The sequence below is a fragment of the Olea europaea genome, chromosome 22 (genome assembly GCF_002742605.1).
Source record: "Olea europaea var. sylvestris chromosome 22, O_europaea_v1, whole genome shotgun sequence".
Lineage (NCBI taxonomy): Eukaryota > Viridiplantae > Streptophyta > Magnoliopsida > Lamiales > Oleaceae > Olea > Olea europaea.
The window spans coordinates 13,625,819-13,648,968 of record NC_036258.1 but is presented as its reverse complement, the minus strand read 5'-3'; the positions used below and the strand labels follow the sequence as shown (position 1 = coordinate 13,648,968).

The window sequence follows — 23,150 nt, the reverse complement described above, 5'->3', positions numbered from 1 at the left end:
AGAAAAAAAGAGAATCCTTCCATTACCAAACAACAATTTAATTGATTGTTTTTATTGGTAAATCTATAATTATTGATAAACAGATTATTTTTTCACTTGAATTGATTGTTTTAATTGGTTGTTTATAACAGGTATGGAAAAGTATTTTAAACGTAAATCTGTATTTAAAGTATTGAAAATGATATAATTATGAAACGTTAGAACGCATAGAGAACAATTGTAATAAAATATCAAATATATTAAATTTTTAGCAACTTTTTCGTAAGCTCTCGTTTGGTCTCCATTATATTACATTTCATTTTTTTAATTGTGTCATCTGTTGTTGTTTTCAAATGATTTTATCTAGATATTTTTTGTACCAATTCTTGGTATCATGTTGGCATAAGACAACGTTTGGCTAGCATCTAATGTATGTACCATTCGATCAATTATTATTGTGTACAGAGGTCGTAAAAATGTTGACGTTGTACAAAATAGCAATTGATTGGTCACATTCAACCGGTTTAAATGGTAAAATTGGGAATTTAATGTTGTTAAGCATTGATCAATTTTTGTTACATGTCGATCCATTTAAATAGAGGAGCATGTTACGCATTGTACACAGGTCCTAAAAATGTTAACATTGTACAAATAGCAATCAATTGGTCACATTTTGCCAATTTGACTGATAAAATTTAGAATTTAATATTGTTACGCATTGATCCTTTAAATTGAGGAGTACATAGTATCACGGTGTACAAAGAGGTCCTAAAAATGTTGACATTGTAAAAAATAACAATTAATTGGTCAAATGTAAATGGTAAAATTGAGAACCAGTTCTGAAATCGGGTCAAATTAGTTGATAAAAGTGCATATTTAAAACTTCTCAAAAATTTTGGAAAATGGGGACCGGTTCACAATATTGCTAATAGACGCTTTTTGCGAGCTAACCTCCCTGCTAGTTTGTTAATATTACTGTAGTGGGGAAAGAAGAGATGCACAAACATTGGCGGGCCCACGTTGGGTCCTAGTGGGTCAAGTGACCCACCAGCTTTAGAAGATTTTATTTATTTATTATTAAATGGACTCCAAAATCACGAAGAAAAAAAGAGAATCCTTCCATTACCAAACAACAATTTAATTGATTGTTTTTATTGGTAAATCTATAATTATTGATAAACAGATTATTTTTTCAGTTGAATTGATTGTTTTAATTGGTTGTTTATAACAGGTATGGAAAAGTATTTTAAACGTAAATCTGTATTTAAAGTATTGAAAATGATATAATTATGAAACGTTAGAACTCATAGAGAACAATTGTAATAAAATATCAAATATATTAAATTTTTAGCAACTTTTTCTTAAGCTCTCGTTTGGCCCCCATTATATTACATTTCATTTTTTTTTCATATATTTCAACGACACAATCTTTCATAAAATAATATTATATAAGGTGTAATTAAAGTGTAATTAAAGTCTATACAAGTTCACGTATATCCCATAATTTGTGAATCTCTATAGCTTTCATTGATTGGAAAAAATTTAATAGTTTTATTAATGGATTTAAAATTTATAAATATAAATACAATCTCTTTATGAATTCTTACATGACTCCTCATATTTCAATAGATTTCGGACCCATGAATATAAAGTCAAATTATTTATAACTTTGATAAAAATAAAAGAAATTTAATATAATTTAAAAATAAATATAAATAGCAATAAATTATCTCAATTTCAAAAATTCAAAGTGGAAGAGAAAATGAAATGAGGAATTGAGCTCTCGTTCCTATAGGAATTGGGAATCAAATTTTTATTCTATGCTACTAAGAACGAAAAATAAAATGGTCCATCATGCTTTTGAAACTCTGTTTAACAACTAAACATATCTTTAGTCATAAAATATATAATACATAATTTGTGCGTAATTCTCGACATTGAAAATGATTTTAATATTGAATTGAACTGATTTCTAATTTGTAGAAATTTATTTGTTTGATCTTTTAGATTGTAATTTTGTTTAATTTTTCAAATGGAACTAATTGTTGATATTTGATTGGCTTTTGTATATTGATGAAATTAGATTTTTCTATAAATGACAAAGTTATGTATTTTATATAAGAAACGATAAAGTTATAAATTTTATTTTCATATTACAAAGTTTTTTTTCTTTTTTTGGATGATTTATTAAGAATTTATATCATTTTATCGTGTAATTGTAAGAAATTCATTAATATTCAATGAATCCATTAAAGTATGAGAATTATTATGAATTTTGTGGAATTCTATTCAAATTCATGAAATTTATGAGAATATATAAATATTAAGATGTCAATTAAACTTTCAGTTGATGACACGCTGCTAGATGAGTTAAGATACAAAAGTTAATCCATGTTTGGCTAATGCTTATAAACTATTTACAAACAGTCAAATCACTATTTATCCACATATTTTGTGAGATCGAAAAGTATTATCCATTTATTCAGATTTTATTTATATCTCTTTAAACGTATATTATTTTGTAGGTCAACCCTAATATCAATAACGTATTAATTATTAACGATTTTTTACGCCAATAACATTCTCTTTGGAGCATTATTCAAAATAACGTATCATTTGGAAGCTAGGTAGTTTAGCTAATAATATTGCCTATTAAAAAACCGCCCTATAAATTGGTGAAAGAGTCTCTATACCTTCGTATATGTGTTTGCATCAAAGATAAACGATGTTAGAATGGTAATTCTACTTGTATAAGTGACAAAGAGACACACTTGTCTCCCTGCATTGGCGAGGATAGAAAAATGTCTTCCTATCCATATACAGGTAAGGACGTCAATTTGGCTTGTCGACTTGTGACTCGATTCTACTGAGCCTCAATTTTGAGAGTTGGCTTGAGCCCGAGCCAGCTCGTGTGGCTCTCCTGTAAGCAAATTTATTAATAATAATAATAATAATAATAATAATAATAATAATAATAATAATAAATAGAGGTAGCTGCTAAAATTCAAATCAGTAGGCAGCGAGTTGCATGGCTGCCTTTAAAAAAAATCTCGACTCGGCTCGGGTCAAAAAAAACGGGGGCCCGCACAAGCGGTGGAACATGTGGTTTAATTCGATGCAAAGTGAAGAACCTTACCAGGGCTTGAGGTAAATTCCATATGAATTTACCTTGTCCACAATCAAGGGGTTCGAATCGACCCATCCGGTATATTTTCCACGTTCATAGGAGTGCGTCTATGTTTTTGCTTTACGAATATCCATTTTGCAAGTTCGTTATTACGGGTAGTTCCTACAAAGGATCGGACTAATGACGTACCGAACCTCGCGCTTTCACTACTATTTGTATGTTTACCAAAAATACACCTAGATATGTAACTGTCACCCAAACATTTATCTATCCATCCATGAGGTAGATCAGCAGCTATTCCTCCAATACGAAAATAATTATGCAAGGCCCGGGAACGAATTCACCGCCGTATGACTGACCGGCGATTACTAGCGATTTCGGCTCGAACTATTCTTACTCAGCTAAGTCGAAATTTCGAGTTTCGGCTCGAGAGTTAATTCGACTCGACTTGTGGACATCCTATGTACGGGGGGGATTTAGGTGATCCCTTGTACACACGCTCCATGTTAGACATGAAGGTTCAGAGGAAGAAAGCATTAGGTCCCATTTAACTTACATTATAATTTCAAATTTATTTTCAACATTCTGTTTTGATAGCTTGTTTTAAGTTTGCAGAAAATGTGTTTGATTAGTCATTCTGGAAAACTGTATCTCAAAACAAGAAACTAAAGAACACATTGGTTTGAAATTTTTAGATATTTTTTTGATATTTTGTTTAATGAATTTGATCATTCATAAAAAGAGACTATTTTATGCTAATAAAATAACAAGTACGATTAACATTTCAAAATTGGTAAATTTTAAAACCCCAACCCCCCCCACCAACAACAACAACAACAACAACAACAACAACAACAACATAATAATAATAATAATAATAATAATAATAATAATAATAATTCGTGCTGCAAAAAAATAAGATACAAACAAATAATAATTAACTTGACAAAAAAGGAAAACAAAGAAGTAAAAATTAATAAGGGACAAGAAATGATATCTTTGACTTCGATAAGGGACAAGAAATCAAAACATATTTGGATATCCAGAATGAACAACGTAAAATTGATATGCAAAAAAAATAAAAAATAATAATAAAAAATAAAATTGTTGCTTAAGACTGCTAGGCCCTGTTTGATTGCAACATTTTCCATGGAAAATCTCACATGTAAGGAAAATAATTTTCACTTTAACTGTTTGATTCGCATTTGGAAATGGAATTTGAATTCTTGTGTACAAGCATTTAAAGCACGTTTTTGGCCAATTCCATGGAAAACAAAGTCTTATGGATATGGTGGTTTTTTATTTTCCAACTTAGGTGGAATTCCTTTTCCTTTGCCTCCTTCGCAATCAATCAGGGCCTAAATGTGATGCTGTAAAAATATTTTGCTAAGTCCTTTAAAGTGATATACCATCTCATGGTATTGGAAAGTCATTTGGATATTCTTGTAACTACCTCAATGTAGTGGCAAATCATTAACAACACTTCCTATCCAGCATAAACGAAAAATCATCTTCTAATTGTCTCTATTCCTCTTATGTTGGAGGAAGTGATAAATGTATTTTACATGCTTATTTGTGCTTATAAATTTGAATTGTATATGTAAATTTGAGCGAATTTCTATTTAATTTAGTGTAAATATTGTTATTGTATGTAAAATTTGGACTTGGAGGCGTTTGGAGTAAAAAGGGATATATAAATATATATATATATATATATATAGGTGAAGAGAGATGATTGTTAGTTTTAAAACTAATTACACTACATATTGTAGTGTGCCACCTAAGTATGATGCTTAGTATAAACTAAGTATCGGTGCTTACTCTGTGTGTGTATATATCTTGCATTTTTCAGCTTATTTCATTTGGTCCTTGCTTCATGATTTTCGTCTGATTTTTTATAATTTTACGTCCTAATCTCTGCTGAAACTTTCCACAGCTTCGACGTTGGTGCCCGAACCTCAAAGCAAGATATGTATATATATTAAGTAAAGAGATAGAAATACAGAAGAAAATGACTTTTATTGATTGAAAATTAATATAACAAGTTTGAAGAAGTGTTGAAATTACAAAATCTATAATTGAAAGAGAAGTTTAAAAATTGATACAGGGTTTCTAAACTAGCCAAAATAGCTCAGGGATAGAGAGATATAAGTAAACAGATAGAAATAGATAAGAAAATGATGTTTAGTCCACGAGAATCTAATCAGATTATTTCATGGATTTCAATCTTCTCCGTAATCAAGGAAGAAGAAATTGTATTACTTTTATGGGTTGTGCTTGGTGTGAGGAGGTTGTACACCATGTTGTACAACCACTATTTTCCTACTTTTATTATCCATTTTTTAGTGTTTGTACTGAAAAGGTCAAGACGTTAAAAATATATTTTGAATTTTATGCTATAAATTTAATATCTTATTCAGTAATGCATTTTCAGAAATATCAAATCAAATAAGATTTGAGTGTGACACAAAATTGGAACAACAAATTAAACATCCACTTTAACTTTTGATAGTGTATCAAGTTCAAGGGGTGTCCACATTGTGGTTATTGACAAGAATAGAACAATATGTAACATGATGATTACAAGATAAGTTGAATATCAAGAAATGAGGCCAATTTGCCTCTAATGGGTCCATTTAAATTTTGAACTATACAACTTTATGTCAATCATTTGGCTAATATTAATGACATTAATAGAACTTCTATTCTATACAAATTACGCAATAATAGGCTTTTCCTCTGTGGAATTTTGACCAGTTTTAAGATGTTGTGTTGTGATTTAAAAAACGTACGCTCGCACGGATTCTCAGTTTTCACAATCAGGTAAATGATTATATTGTATAATGATGGGGACATAAAAGGAGAATGGCAATGATCAAAGAGAAATTTTGACAGATGGTGAAAGCGTTAGTCTTTTGCATTATTGGGAAATATGAGCTGTTTCTGTACTTAGACAGAAATTATAGAGCAGATTTAATCATGAACCATTCCTTCCATTTTGCAAAATCCTAATTTGATCAGAAAAAAGGATGATAAGCTTTTGAGCTTGGAAAAGATGGAACAACATTCAACCAGAGACAGATAAACCAGTACTTTAAAGAAAAGTAAACAACTTCTACATTTTTTCCCCCTTTTTACTTCTAAACTTATTCAAACCCAAAAATGATCTTTCTAATTCTTAAAGAACTAGAACCAGAGTAAGTGGATTGATCGAGAAAGATTGCTTGTTCAAGCAAAATCTTTATTTGTACTGATAAATCGAAACGTTCAAGAGTCGTTCCAAGAAGGAAAAACCGGCAAGTCAGACATAGCGAGTGGAACCGGCCTCAGCTGAGAAGTCGGGATCCAGGAATTGGCATTGGTCGAGGGGTTGAGGTAGTTATTTGCCATGTTAGGCTTTACAAAGAAAACTGTCCCTCCTGTTTTATCCGGGCTTGTTTCTCTCGAGCCTGTAACTAAAGACGATGGACTAGTGAAGTTTTGTGTATAGGGATTGGTTGATTCTATCCCAATCAGATCTTGCAGAGCTCCGGAGAAAGACAAATTTTGATAATTTCCAGCATTGTACATCATTTTGTCACCGAGTGATTCAACAGAAGCATTTTGCACCATTTTCCAGTTAGTAACATTGCCAACTCTCTCGACCGGATGGAATTCCTTGTTTTCCGGATCCGTCTCCTTGTTACGCCTCGCTAACTCTCTAGCAGGAAGAGTATCACTAGCCATGATTTTCTCTACTTCGTACCTCGATATTTCAAAATTGGTGACCGCATTTACGCCTCGGAACTTGATTGCAGCAATGTCATAAGCTTCTGCTGCTTCTTCCTGCGTGCCTGAAGTCGAACGTAAAAATTAACTTCCCTGAACATAATTAAACTTAGATCAAGAATTTTTACTAGGAATAAAGCCTTAAATAAGTTTTCTATTCGAAATCGGCCATGAACAGTCCAAGTATCTTTTCAATCAGCCTTATAAAAGCATCACTAGTGGCTTAAAAAGTGAAGCACGAGAACAAAAAAGGACTTGATATTGAGCCTTTCAATGCTTTCCCTGCCAGATTCACATTTTTGAATGGTTTAACAAGGCATCGTGATTAAAAGAAGTTAAAATTTTGTTTATCGTGAGTACGGTCACTTGAAGCAACGGGAAACTTACTAAAAGTTCCGAGATAGAGGTCCTTGTTCCCTGCAACCCGGCCAATCCTAGCTTGCCAACGTCCGTGCTGATGATGCCTATAAGCGCGGGAAAACCCAAGTTTAATTTGATTAAAAAGCTGTTTAAATTCATAGAAGACTATGCTCTGAACATTGAAGGAACTTCAAATGAACCTTGTCACTCCTCTATACATTGAAATACCCCTTGAAAATCCACTACTTTTCCTGAAAATGAGAATACAGAAATGTCATATTAAATCCAAACTAAGTAAAAGTGTAAAAAGTCAGGAAACAAAGGCATCTAACAGAAAGTTTTAGATTAGTTTACCTTCTCAAATGTGCCACAAATTCCTGTCTGCTCATGTTTTCCATCTGTACGACTTCGTTGTCGTAGTTTTCCAACTGCAAAAGCAACAAGAAATTGTAAGTTGTTCATGACTACCTAAATACAAAGACGATAACATAAACAGGACGGAACAAATCACTAAGTACCGGAAAGTTGACATGAGTCGTAGGTCCCCAGTACTTAATTGCAGCAAGATCGTATGCTCTTGCGGCTTTTTCTTCCATATCATAACCCCCTGGAATGTGTTCATTATGGTTTAATAATTCACATAATTTTGCCTAGTGACTCTAATTTAATAGCTTTGTTAAAACTATAATCTTACCAAGATAAACTTATTTTACAAGATTTGATGGGAACAGCATATCCAGAACATGACAAGAAAATTTACAGAGACAATGAAAATGAGACAAATATGGTCAGAGACAAATATAATAAAAATACAAAGGAATACTGGAGGGATTTTATTTCCTTTGTTACCTTGTCTTCCTTTCCTAGTCTGGCCCTCCTTCTTGCAACTATTATCCCATAAATGTGCTTCATACCTACCCGTCCATCGATGTCTGGAAATAAAAATTTGTAGAAATATTAGTCAAACTCGGGAGGAACCCATATTTGTATTTAACAGTCCTTCATGTGCAGGTCTGTATATTTCTTTCATCAAAAGTACGACACCCCACAGAAAAGCCCCGAGACTTGGTGAGAAAGAACAGACATGGTGAGAACAATGAAAAAGGAAGGCTACCAGAAAAATAAGAAACTAAAAAAGGAAAGAACAAATAATCAAGATCGGCCAAGAAACACGCCATTATCTTATAATAACATGGACTATTAACATTAAAATAGATAAAAAATAAATTGGTTAGTTCATAAATATTTACTGACCTGGTTACACCTCTATATTGAGATGTTCTTTGACCAAAACTATCAATGGCTTTCCTGTGAACTTTTGGTTTTAATTTCAATTTCTCATGTCCTCTTTTTCTGTTTTCCATATCCAAACCTTCAGTCTCAGTTGGTGAAATTTGTCTTGAAGCAGTTACACAACTTGACTGAGAACCTTTTTTTTTTTTTTAATCTACCCTCGTTTCGAAATATTTTCAAAGTTCATTTCTTTTCTAAAACCCACATTTTCTTGCCCATCAAATTTGCAACAAAAACTTTCTTGATCATGTGATTTTTGCTGTTTAATATGAGAAATTTTGATTATGGGAATGTTGAATATTGGTAATAGTTGTGATGGATTTTTGAAATCTTGATTTTTGTCAATTAGTTAAACAATTAGTGATGATTTTATGGTATTCTTCTAATTTGTAAAAATTAGTAGTTATTTTCTTATCAACTAGTATTTAATTGTTACTTGTGATTTATTTTAGTGTGAAGTGCCAATGGAAAGATTCTTTAAAAGAAAATATTTCGTAGAAAATATTGATGTAGGGATATCGAATAAAATGAATTTTGATGTTGTACAATTTGCTACAAATCCTAGAATTAAGAAGAAGATGATCATTTTATTAGTGCTGACGTTATATCATTTTTAACATTATCGTAATATCATTGAATCTATAATCGAAAAGTTCGACATGGACAAAATTTTGCCCGCACTGGACAAAATTCCTGGGTCCGCGTTCTACATAACACCAATGATTATGAATATCATTATTTTAAATTAAACAAAACGAGAATTTGAGCAAGCAATGCTGGTTAGTGGATAGCATTAGATGGGGATCTGTGTTGTAAATATATATAGGTATTTGATCCTTATTATCTAAAAACTCATTTTTTTCAAATTAGTTTTCAATTACACATCTCATAAAAAATATTTTACACGTAAACTCAAACAAAATGATTTTGAAAAAATTGAACTTAAAAAAAAATGGAAGTTCAAACAAGATCCAAACCCAGGCTCTTGGTCGAGAACCTAGTACAGTGCCCATATTTTCGTAAGGATGGTTCAAAAATTTGTCATTTAACCATTTGATGTAGATTTTTTTAAAAATGGATTTTGTGAAAAGCGAGTTTTTTTTTAATAAATAATGTGTGGTTAAAAAATATTAAAAAATGTTATAAGTCCACTTACAAAATTATTTTATTGAGAAAATATACAATTCAAAATAAATTTGAGAAAATTTGAATTTTAAGAAACTGTACCAAACATATGTTTGTGTGTGTAGTAGTTCGTACTATTTAAAGTGTACTAATGATTTTATCACACCCAAATCTTACAAGTGTGCATATGTCGAGCCTGCTGCCTACGTGAACAGAAGGCTAATTTGGATGCCATTGCACTTTGTTCGGGGTGCCCTGAGGGCTACACAGGCAATCCATATCACATCGCCCAAATACAAATATAGGGGTATTAAGTGGAGTGAGCCACTCGTTGACTCGTCTCGTTCCATTAACGAAGTTGAGGTGACTGGACTCGTGTTCAGACTAGTTGGGGGGTGCGAGTTAGTTTATACGAGAGCTGATCGGCTCGCCTAGACCTGTACAAATATAATGCCCCAATCTAATAATTTGAATTTTTAATAAAAACGTGTTACGTCTTCGAAATTCGGGTCAAATTATATATTATTTTCTTTTAGTTTTATTTCATAGATTATCTCTGCATTCTATGACAAGTTCTAGCATCTAATGAAAAACAGATGAATTAAGTTACTTAGCTATGATTTGTTGAAGAAACAAAACTAAAATAAATTATGAAAATGGAAACGAACTTACATTAACTATGTTCAACCCTGCAATGCGCTATCTAATAAATTAAGCTCATTTGGACCATTTCTTGAGTTCAGAATTAGATGAATTTTTTTTAGTAATTTCTAAATTTTTTCAAATACAACATAGTAATGTTTTAGAATTTTTCAACATTAGTTAGCCACACAATTGGACATACAATCACATGCCAAAAGCTATTCCCTGGTACACTAAACACACAAAACATGAAATGGGCATAAATTATCTTACCGACCTCCAAATATCTTGATTTGAAAATCATTAAACAGAGCATTCATAGGGATTTTAAGTTCCACTGGTCTCATCCAAAAACTCACAGAATCCGATTTGGGATGACAGTTTGAGAATCGAACAAAAAGTTGAAATTTCTTCTTTATGTGTTTGCATGTTCGAATCCACACATTCAATCACATTTTCATGCCAACACTTAAGCTAACATGATTTAAGAAACATCAATTCATATAGTTAAAAGGAAATCTAATTTCATGCACAAACAAAATACAGGCTCAAACACAAATAATCTTGTAAATTCATTATCTTAGTCTACATTTCAACACACTTAAAAGTAAAATCCTACATTTGAGAATCTTGGACTTCGATTTAATTTCCCTCTCCTTGGCTTCTCCACAATCCATTCAATCTCAATCCATCCACTACCCTTTTCTCGATTTTAAAAAAAATGATAAAGTATAAGTGAGTATAAATCCAGTAGAATTTCTTAGGTACAATCCCCTTTGATCAAATATGCCTATTCACATGTTTAAAATAAGAATTTTATATCATAAACATTTTCACGTAGTTGGATTATTGGTGAAATTCTTGATTTCGAAGAATCCCCTAAGCTTGTAAAAATCGTTATGGCCATAAAACTAAAGTTTAACTTTTCATTTTTCATAATCGCGACTACATTTACACACATAAAATATACATAAATATTTATAGAGAAAATTATCAAGCACCACCTACCTCTATTCTTAACATGAAAATGGAAAATTCTTAGCTTTGAATAACCAAACTTAGAGTAACAAAATACTAAATTTTTCTTATTGCAAATAAGCTAAAACTAATGTAATTTGAGAGGGATGAGAAATGAAATTCAAATTTGAAAAGAGAATGGGTAAAAAAAAGTGATATTTCTCTTCTTGTAACCTCTCTCTCTAAAAAAAAAAAAAAAGGACCTAAATTGAAGTGTTATGGTAATCATAAACCTTGATTTTTTATTTTTTTTTAATTCAAAAAATAATGCTTATAATTTTTTATAAATAATTTGCATGGTAACTCTAACCTAATTTATAATTTTTAAGAATCATACGTATGACCATTGTGCTATAACCCATGTATTTATTAATTCTTAGGATTAAAATTCATATAAATTTAAATGACTTAGATTTTTTGAACTTTTAACCAACTTATGTGTTCTTGAGGTTTTCTTTCCTCATGTGGGTCGAGCCTCCAAGGCTTGTTTCTTTAATAGGTCAAATCAACTAAAACAAGCCTTTAAATTTCGAGACCGAAAAAAATAATAATAATAAAATAAAATAAAGGCCACAATTCTTATTGCTACATTCTACAGCAATGGTAATATTATACTAGTTCGAAAAAGAACTTGCTCCATCTAATATATCTCTTCTTCTTATTTTCTGTTATATTATACCATGTAAATTTCCATAATGGCTAGCCCATCATCATCATCTTCTTCGAACGAAACTAGTTTATCCAATTTCTTGTCAAACTTTAATGACAAGACGAAAATTTCAATCGTGTTATGTCGTTAGACGTGTTGAAAGAAGAATTAAAGTAATTATTCATAAACTATGGCAGTCGTACTTGTTGAGCATTTGCATTTGATTCAACTAATTCTCTTGTTTAAAAATAAAACTATTTTGATTGATGATTCATTGGAATATATGCATTTTATTTTTATAATACGTTAGATATATTTTCATCTATGCGACGTGAATTTCATTTTCCCAATTTAAATTCGGTTATACCCTCTTTATTAAATATTTTTTAGCCTTCTTATAGTCTAAGGGTGAAGATTCTTCATTATACCAGGTATGTGTCACGATGGAAACACTTTCAAAAATATTTTTCAGCGTGTACCAATTTTTTTTTCCTAATTGCAATGTTTGATCCACGTTTCAAGTTACGTGGGGCCAAACATTATTTTCAATACTAAAAAATAATTTAAGTTTTACCTTCGAAACGAAAAAAGATGCTTAGAAATAGCTTATTTAAATTTTACTTTCAAGAAAGAATTATAAATGTGTAATTAGTACTCAGGTTCGAACTATACGTATTTAACTTTTTCTTGAATTTGAAATTTATGAAACTCATATGCTTGAAGTACCTGGATGAGACGAGATATTAGTAGGGGTCGCATCTTTAAAGTTCTAGGGCAGGGACAAGGCGATACGAGGAATATGGTTCTCGTCTCGTTTAAAATTCATTTCAAGATATAAGTTTATGATCACGTAAAAAGAAAAGAATCGTCATCTTTTTTAAAAAAGAATGTAAACTATTTTACAAATTGAAAAAAGTAATGATTTTCATTAGAAGTGGGCGCGGTCCAATTTCAAAGGAAACCGAATCGAACCGAATACCAATGGAAATTTTAGAAATAGAACCATTGGTTCCATAGCTAACTGTGGAACCAAATCGGAATCGAACCAATTGGTTCCGATTCGGTCCGGTGCGGTTCTTTACATTGAAAATGTCAAAATAAAATGTTCACTAATAAAATTCTAAAAATGCTACCAACGTGATACTTTTAACAAAATATAGAAAAATCGAACATACTATTCAAAAATTTATTTAGGTATAGATTTACAAAGTGAAAACAAAATAAAAATTTCACATCTTATAAATGAAATTATATATTGTAAATAAATATATTTAGGTATAGATTTACCCAATATTCTAATTTGGCTTGAAAATCAATTAATCAAAGAATTATAAAAAGAGACAAGGAAAGAAACAAAATGAAGAAGAAAAGTGCTCGAATCTAAAATTAAGAAGGAACTCGATTATTTTTTATAAAAGTTTGGAGATTGAGTCATATATTTTACCCAAAAAAATCCAATGAGAACCGTCTGGCTCCTGCGATTTCCATACTAGAACCGAGAACCGGACCGAAACCGGTTGGTTCTTAAAAATTTGTCCCAAAATCAAATTATTTTTTAGAAAATTCGGAACCAAACCGACTGGTTCTAAACGGTTTCGATCCGATTCCATCGGTTCTTAGGAAAAAGTGTCCACTCCTAATTTTCATCAACTAAAGACATGAAAAGTGTAAAAGTAATAAATAAATAAATGGGCGCGATAAATCGAGTAGGGGGCATGCCCCATCTTACCTCAAGCAAGGATAAGGGCGGGACAAGGTTTAAAAAACTGAACGAGATGGGGGGACGGAAATGACTATCCCGATCTGCTATGTTGCCATCCTTATTTCTTTTATTCGTTATTAAATTACATTTATTTTTATTTAACAAAATCATATGAGAAATATAATTCATATAAAATTTTAACTGTCTACATGATATGTAGCCAACCTTTAGTCCAAATAAAAAGAGGAGGATTTTTATAACTTTATAATTATTTTAATAGATTCTTCTGAAATAATAGAATTTTCTACACTCACCACTTCCATTCAAAATCACGTCTTCATTATACTTTCGAGGTGAAAATGCAATTTTCAATTTTGTTACAAAAATAAAAATAAATGCAAATCATGAGTGGCTCGCAAGCCGACTCGGTTTGCACCACCAAAGGAAAAGTCGAGTTAGCTCATGCTTGGCTCGTCCTATTTGCGAGCACGAATTAGCTCGTCGATGGGATGATTCGAGCTGTTCGACTCAACTTACTTAACACTCTACCCACTAAACACCATATTAACTTTTCCAAAATTTTTATAAATCCATTTTTTTTATAAGAATTTAGAAGGAAATTCAAATTGATTTAAAAATTTAATTGAATTAATCATTTTGACCTGCTATTTTTACATAAATAATAAGTAGAGAAGCGATAGAAATTAAAATGAATAGTGCAGTAACAATAATTACAAGAACATTTACTTTCATAATCTTATCGATTTTTTTTCTTTGAAGTAACCCAATATTTAATCTCGTAGAGATGATAAATCTTTCACTCCTAAATTCAATGAAGTAGTAGTGAAATTTGAAAGCACAACATTACGCTATCCCTACAAAAATATTATTTACATAAAATGTCAAGATGAAAAGTGAACTCGAATTTATTTGACATGTAAATATTAGTTGATGAATTCTTGAGATTTAAAGCCCTACAATTTTTCCTTGGAAATTACTTGAAATGTAAAGAGCCCATGGTGTGGAGAGTTTAGTCAGAGTTGCCTAACCAAAACAAGAATTTTTCTTCTTATTTTACAGTCTCAGAACCTTTGGATAGATTTGACAGAAAGCTGGACCAGACTCGTATAATTGGTCCAGTCTCTTCAATTCTGTACATTACAACTCTCTCACTATGCAGGCTCCATCACATTTTCTGATTCTCGTAACTGCAATATTTTTGCCTTTTGCCTTAATTACTCTCTCTTCTGCCAGATAAATTCCAGCTTTCAGTTTAGATCCAATTTGGTGTTAACTACCCATATTTGATTTATTTACTCTAATATCATTTACATTTTTTTCAAAGATTTGAGATAAAAGAATAATACAAATTCAGTTATATTTATATCTATTGGAATGCGAAAGCAGAATTATCCGAAAATTAAAACAAAATTCTTTGATTCGTTAAACAAGATCGTCTAGATATTCACGTATATGTTATATCAAGAATAAAATATTCGAATTTTTACCTAAATTCGATGATCAATTCTTGAATTAATTTTGAATAACGAACTTTCAGCTTTTTAATTCCAAGATCTTGATGTTTCAAACCTCCAAATCTTTTATGGTATTCTCCAATATCAAGACTATACTGGTGGAGAGACACCTTCTTTTAATTAAATTAAGAAACTAATTCTTGAATAAGACAATTAAATAAAGCAAGAAAAATATTTTTTTCTCATTTTTCTCCAAATTTGAACACTATGGAATTATGTATTATGATTGTTGTTTGATCTCATATGATATCTAGTTTCCATCCAATTTCTATTTATAGAGATAGAATAGTTACCATTCTTATATAATAATAGTTTTACATTCAAATAAAAATTCTAATTAAAATTCAAGTAGAAGTTTTAATTAGAGTCCCACTTAAATTAGTTCACATTTAATTACAGTTGTAATTCTAGAGTTTCGGTTACGATTATAATTATGTTAACAACTTTCATAATAATTACAACTAAGTACAAAGTTTTATTGTAATCACAATTAAGCCAAAGACTATTATAATTACCGTAATTAAGTTCTGGAGCTGCCACAGGGACCTAATCGGACATACATTTTCCAAACTCCAATAACTAGATCCCGTTAAGTGGACCCTAGACCACATACTATAATTATTAGTATTTCTTTTTTCCACTAGAGGCAAAAAATTGAACTCTCGGAATATATAAGATCACAAAAGTTAATAAATCTGTAATATTTTCATTTGACCTGCCGTATATGTATTTTATTCCCATCCAAGATCTGATAATTAGGTACGAGAAAAAATGATCGATTTGCCATTCTAATTTACTCTTCTTTAACTTAAGTATCATTTTCTTCAACGGTCCCATAAACTAATAACAAATTTCGAAGTTTAGATGCCCCTAACTATTGAGTTTAAATCCTAATCATTCAATAGAAAAATACTTAAATAGTCACTCTATCCATTTTTTAGGGTAACGATTCCTGACACGAATTCATATTCTCTACTCCACTCATTCTCAAGTTCCCAACTCATCAAGATATTTGTCCAATCAAATTGATCTCATCTATTGATGAATCAAAGAGCCAACCCTGTCAAGAGATTTAAATGAAATATACAGCAGTCAAATGGAATTTAATTCTCCTCACGATCATGCTGTAGAATTAAACTTGACACATGTTCCGTTTAATACACTCCAAATGCATTAGCGTCATTTTTAACTATTTATGTGATAAGGATAAATCACAAACTTGAATAGTGAATTGATCAATACTACAACCTTTCGGTACAAGATACATTATACATTGGTTGTGAACATATTATTTATGATTAAAATATAAGTTGTATCACACTATACTTTTCCATGTAAATACTCAACTTATATTATCGCAAATGATTATGTGCACTTTAATTCGCATGCTCAATAATAAATAATACAATAAATAAATAAAATCACAAATTTTTTATTATAAATTATTATTTTATCGTACAAAATATACTATATAAGCTCACAATCCAACAATAACCTGAACAGAGCTGGACGAAACAATCAATGAATTACTTCCTCTGTGTTGTCAAGATATGTATTAAATATGAGTAATCAAAAGGCAGGGTTATGAACACAGCATGGGGTCCTTCTTTATTCAAGGGGACAATTCTTCAAATGTAAATGATTTGGTTTGACAGGAAAAGAAAAAAATTTAGACTGAATTTTTGGGAGGGAAGGGCTCTTTTGATTATATGGTAATGATTGAATCCATAAGCACTTGGAACAAAAATACTGTCTTTTTCAATCAAATGAAATAATGCAAGCCCCATAATATGGACCTTTTCACCTTACTTTTACACTAATTTTATTCGATTTCCAAACTTTGTTGGTTTTGAGAAAAGTCGAGTATTCATTAATATTTAAAATTAAGGAATTTTACAAAATGGACTCTATATAGGATTTAATTACATTTACTGCATTTATAAATTTACATTTTACATATCATTATGAGAAAAATAAAGATAACGAGCACTTTTCCCACTTGTTGTCCGATAGGAGCTGCACGAAAATGCTGAACTAGATGGTATCGACTTTCATACAAGTGTTGGGTGACTGTCATCAGGATGTGTTATGAGATGTTTGGACAATTTCTATAACGAGAGAAACTTTGTTAATAATGCCCTTTGCTAGAAATTTTTCTAATTTGTCATCATAAATAAATAAATAGCAGAAAATATCGTTAATTGAAATAACAAATCACATCCTATGTATAATATTTTGAATAACATTTTTTAGGGTTGATTTTTCATTAAATATATTTTACTTTAAAGGATTTTTTTATGTGTTTGTAAGATTTGCTATATTTTAAGCAAAACAAGTTGAATGAATAAAAATAAAAAATAATTAATTAAAATAATTTTTATAGTAGTTATAATTTTGTAGCTAGAAATAAATTCTTATTAATTTCAAGTTAGGTAATTTTACAACTTAAAATATTATTAAAAATGCTGTCATTGGTATCTCTTGCTGATTATTATTTTTTTGCCTTTCATAAAAGAGAAGAATTTAGATATATAACTAATAAAAATAAATAATTTTATGTGAAAAATAAAAATGAAAAAAAAAATGTATATGATAATTGAGACAACTTGGACACATGTTAATTTATGTAGGGGTCAATGAATGAGGAAAAAATTAATTTTTAAATGAAAATGAAATAATAATTGAATTTTTGAAGAATAAAAGATAATTAAAAAATTGTTCTTCTAAAGTATTACATTCAATTTTGAATATTCGGATCTATTTAATTATTTTTAATGACAAATTTATAATTTTTTTAGTGAAAGATTTTATTTTTTATTTTTTTTATCATATCATAAAAATACAATATGTGAAGTATAAATTTATAATGCAGGGTCTTAAAATATAAATACACTCTAAATAGAGGATGTATTCTGTATATTTTCCTAAAGATTAGATATAATCTTGAAAGAAAATATAAACTTCATTTCAAGCAAGAGACGCATTATCAAGTACCAACTCCTAATTAATTCAACAAGGGTCTTAAAATATAAATACACTCTAAATAGAGGATGTATTCTGTATATTTTCCTAAAGATTAGATATAATCTTGAAAGAAAATATAAACTTCATTTCAAGCAATAGACGCATTATCAACTCCTAATTAATTCAACTAAAATAATTGATAAAAATTTAAGTTATAGTCAATAATTAATTTAACCATATTTTCATAAGATTCACAATTTTTTAATCACAAATTTTATTTATTTTTATAAAAATTTACTAAAATTCATTTTTTCTGTAAACCAAACGAGGACGGAGACTCAATAAATATCAAGAACAGAAGAAACTTTCCTAATCAATCTCAGTAGTAGCTAGCAGAGCTCCCTTAATCATCGTTCATTGTAACTATTATATTATTCTTTTTTGAATAACACTATTTGTAGACAGGGTGTACATAATTTTTTTTACAATAAGGTATCTATACACTCACATGGGATGGGATCCGTTCGAATATATTTACTTGAATAAAATATTCGGGCGAACCCCACCCTCTGTGAGTGTGGGACACTTTGATGTATAAAAAATAATGTACACCAAGTAAAGCCCTTCTTTTCCATAGTACTCCTAACTACAAAAACTTGAATTGGTTGGAGGCTTGGACTGTATGAATCACTATTTGTACATAATTTTTTTGTATGTTAAGGGATCCATACACTCACATGAGATGAGGTTTGCTCGAATATGTTCGCTCGAATAAAACATTCGAGCGAACCCCACCCCAATGTGAGTGTAGAATATTTTGATGTGCAAAAAATCATGTACACCAAGCAAAGTCCTTCCTTTTCCATATTACTCCTAACTTCAAAAACTTGAATTAGTTTGAGTGTATGAACCTCACCCCTCGCACCCCCGCCCCTTCCCATCTATCTATCAATCTATACATTTAAATGATACGTCGCAATCTAATTAAGCCTTACTGTGTGGTCACAATCACACGTTAAATTCTCTCTATTTTCTTTACATAAATGGCCCAATCATATCCAGAGTAATAGCCTAAGCAACAGTGAGCATATACTAAAAGTAAAAAGAGCATTAAAATCATCTGTGTATCAAGACAAAATTGTAGGAAATGGCCACGAGAATGAAAGATTATCAAATCACTCTTGCTCATTGAAAGAATTCAAAGAAGATAGGTGGGCCTATCCTATTTAAGTTTGGACACACTCTCATAGACTATAAACTTCAATGGGATCCTTGAGTTATAGTTGGTCAATACCAGACAATATTGAAAGGAAAAGAAGTTAATATTTTATAGGATGGACTGTACAAGATTGACACTATTTGATAAGTCTTGTTTAGTATACTAAGAAGTGCCAATACATTTTGCAAACCAAATATGTATTAAGTTGTAAAGTATAATTATTGATACCACTAGAAGTCGTCAATAGGATTTATGGAATCATCATAAAAAGATATATTAGAGAGAATAGGGTGTGCAGTTTCTCTCTTATAATTTTCTTTTTATTATAGTGAATTATTGCAACGATAGAAGAGGACGTAGTCTTATATTGAGGTGAACTTTCATAAATCTTGAGTGATCATTTCGTACTACTTTATTGATGTTCGTGGATAGAATTAGGGTTCATAATTCTTAACAAGGTGCACTAAAATTTTGTTCACTTGTAAAGTTCTACGTATCAAGCACGATGCATATGGCTTGCAGTCGTTATTTAATAGCTCCCCTTTTTCCAGTTTTCACTATAAACGGACAAAAGACCTTAGATTTCTTTCCTAGAAATTATGCTGGGAGATTTTAAGAGCAAACATGTTTAGCACCCGGAAAGCGTATAGTGACAACCAGCTACCATCTTACCCCTATAACTGGTTACCTCTTTTGCTCATTTGCACAGTGAAGAACCCGCACAATTGACATTTAGGGATACACTTATCAATTTTGGTACAAGTACGGACACTTTTGTTGACAATTTGATTGACGATGTGCGAGGTGGCCAATATTTTTATCATTGATTTTAACAATACTTAAAACAATGAAGGATACAATTTTTTATACGACATTGAGTATCAACGAGGATGTCAATAATCAATATACAATTAGCATAATTCTACATTTGATAGGATGTACTTGGCACTATCAATATATATTTCATATTTTTATCCATTTTAGTCACACATAACGTAAAATACGATGCGTACAAACACAAAATTTTAATTTGTGACGCTCTACGAGGGAAGTAACTCCTCATCCAGTAGCAATTTGACCGCATTCCATTCCGTGTTTTTTATAACTTGAAACTTTGTGTATATTTAGCCCTTGTTTGAGCCTCATTCTTGTTAAAAAAAAATGTATTTTTGAATAATGTATTTATGAAAAATGTGTGGTTGAAAAATAAAGAAAAATTATTAATTTAAGTATAATATTACTTTATTGAAAAATATATATTTGAAATGAGATCAAATCACTGTTAAATAATTTATTTTAATAAAAAAATCGGGCTCAAACAAGGGTTAGTTGACTTGGTTCTTTAATAACATAATCGTTTTTTTTTTTTTTTTTTTTTTTTAATTTTTTGTATTTTTTTTTTTTTTTTTTTTTTTTTTTTTTTCCAATGTTTGGTATTACTTAATAAAAATTGTGCTAGGAGTGGATAATATCTAGGTGAAAGAAGTCAGGAATCTGGAACTGGGAAGGACATAGGAGGAAATGATAGGTTTGACTTGGAACCAAATAGGGCACAGAGAAATGTGCAACCTACACCAGAATCAGAGGATTATGATATGTGTGATAAATCAATCCAAGAGAGAATGGCAGTCAAACATAATTTGTCATTTATACCACTATAGTAAAAAATTGAATTCTTGGCTGGCCAATTTCTTGATGGCTACTTGACAAAATTTTAGTACCCTACTTGGACTCCCATTGAGGGCCATACGGATGTGTTTTCCTTTCATTATTTATGGTAAGCATTCCATAAAAAACTAATGTCATGGTGAGAGACTCCAAAGGTTTTAAATCCATGTACGAATAATTGTGTGTTTGGATACTTTACTAGAGTTGTAAAATAGATCCACTTATCTTTGAAAGGACAAGATATGACTCGGTCAATCCTTAGCAACCGAGTCGAAAATAACACATTTAATGCCCATACGACCATGCCCGGCCAAACAAGATTTGACCTTTTTATAACACTTTTTTTTTTTTAAGTTGGTGCGTGAATTCTCAAATATATATTTCTATGTTTCATTCATGCTTTGCACTGGAGATTTAGAAGTTCATGTTCACTTAAATTTGATCGAAGTTTTGAAAGATTAAGGATTTAAAATTTTAAGATTTTCAAGAACCACAATGATATTCTCAAGCTTGTGTTCAAGGTCGAGTGTAATCTACAAAAACTAGTGGGGTACGCCCCAAAAGAATATTGGTAGATTTAATGCATAAATTATATTATAAATTGAGTTTCAACTTAGCAAAAATACTACCGTAACAAAAGAAATATAGAAAGTAGAAGAAACGAGAAAAGACAAATGTAATCAGAACAAGAGTCTGAATCTTTGTTTTTAAGACAAATTTGTTCGACACTATTGCCCACAATTGGATAACAATCATCTCCAAAAATACAAAGATGTCTTTTACGATAATAACATTTCAAACCACAATCAACGAACCAGAAAAGTGTTTTGTCATCTCTTACGGAAACATACACTAATGCAAAAAGCTTTTTAAGCATGCAGGGCTTAATGAATATACAAGAGAAGACGTACATGGAATGCGAATTTGGAAGGAGTTCGGAACTATATAACAAACCAAAAGTTGCCCCTGAACCCGAGTTCTAATTTGAGAAGTGCCACATGTCGCAATTTCATTACTTTACGCTTTTCAATAGGAGAAAGACAATTGAATTAATTAATTATGTCCAAAAATAGTATTAGGCCAAGCCCAATTCTAGATCCAACAACCCACATGGTTCAGGCCCAGCCTGGTTGGTGAGCATCTGCTTGTGGACTAACCCAATAGTAGTAGAATCGAGATACATCGCCCTCAAGGACTTGTACCCCTTGAAGTCCAAACCTTTCATCTTCTAATGTGAGACAAAAGTTACCTTCTAAATAATAATACTATCGAGTACAAATGGTATTCAACACCAGTTCAAATGTCAACATATCATGTCTTATTATATAGGCCATAATTCATTGTATTCAATCGAATCTGTAATTTAATTTTACTAGTGCCATCATCAATTTTGGTATTGACAACCAGTAATGCTAAATAGCATTATTCATCCAAATCCAACATTTCAAGTATCGTCTAATATCAAGGTATCAGCTTTTGACTTTAATTTCTCATTCATCGAAAAATGATTTTGTGAATTTAAATATACTACGATCATCTACTAATGAAGAGCATTTTATACATAATGCCAATAAAATGGAATAACGTGACCCACAAAAATATTTGGACAAAAATTGGTCAAACCAATTTAAAAAACTCGTTTCCAGCAAGGCCCTCCAACACTTTGTGCAATCCAAGAGCAGAAGAGGTTAACAAGCTCGGTCTATGTTTCGCTTCCAGAAATACAACCAATAATCACAATATAGTGGGGGTGTGGTAACACTCTGTATTCTAGCCCACAACAAGCCCTTTGGACAACAACATAGGGCCTGACTTTCGGTATTACCAAACTTCCATATGGGATCATATAATCAGTAGTGCCAAATTTTCTGATGCAGACGATCCTCAAAGAGGCAACTGCAGAACATACTTTTAATACTACTTAGATCTTGTTTTTACTTATTCATTCTGGAATTTTCACAGTTGTCAAGACTATGGAAGAACAAAGAAAGGATTTTAGAAGAAAATTGTTAAGAGGAGTAAACTTTTTATTAAGAAGAGTTGAGCTCGAGATGATCCTCAATGAAAGATAAGAGCTCCTTATATAGAGGAGAAGCCTCATT

General features: G+C 30.8%; 1 protein-coding gene across 1 annotated transcript; it reads right to left on the bottom strand.

Moving 5' to 3' along the window:
- Positions 1-6,141: 6,141 nt before the first annotated feature.
- Positions 6,142-22,273, bottom strand: LOC111371178 (AP2-like ethylene-responsive transcription factor ANT). The gene is made up of 9 exons (XM_022993083.1): positions 22,159-22,273; positions 8,489-8,663; positions 8,084-8,166; positions 7,929-7,937; positions 7,753-7,841; positions 7,589-7,662; positions 7,435-7,485; positions 7,262-7,338; positions 6,142-6,939 (listed from the first exon to the last, which is right to left on the bottom strand). The coding sequence occupies exons 1-9, from the start codon at positions 22,271-22,273 to the stop codon at positions 6,374-6,376; spliced, it is 1,239 nt and encodes a 412-aa protein (XP_022848851.1). The 3' UTR covers positions 6,142-6,373.
- Between the last annotated feature and the right edge of the window lie 877 nt (positions 22,274-23,150).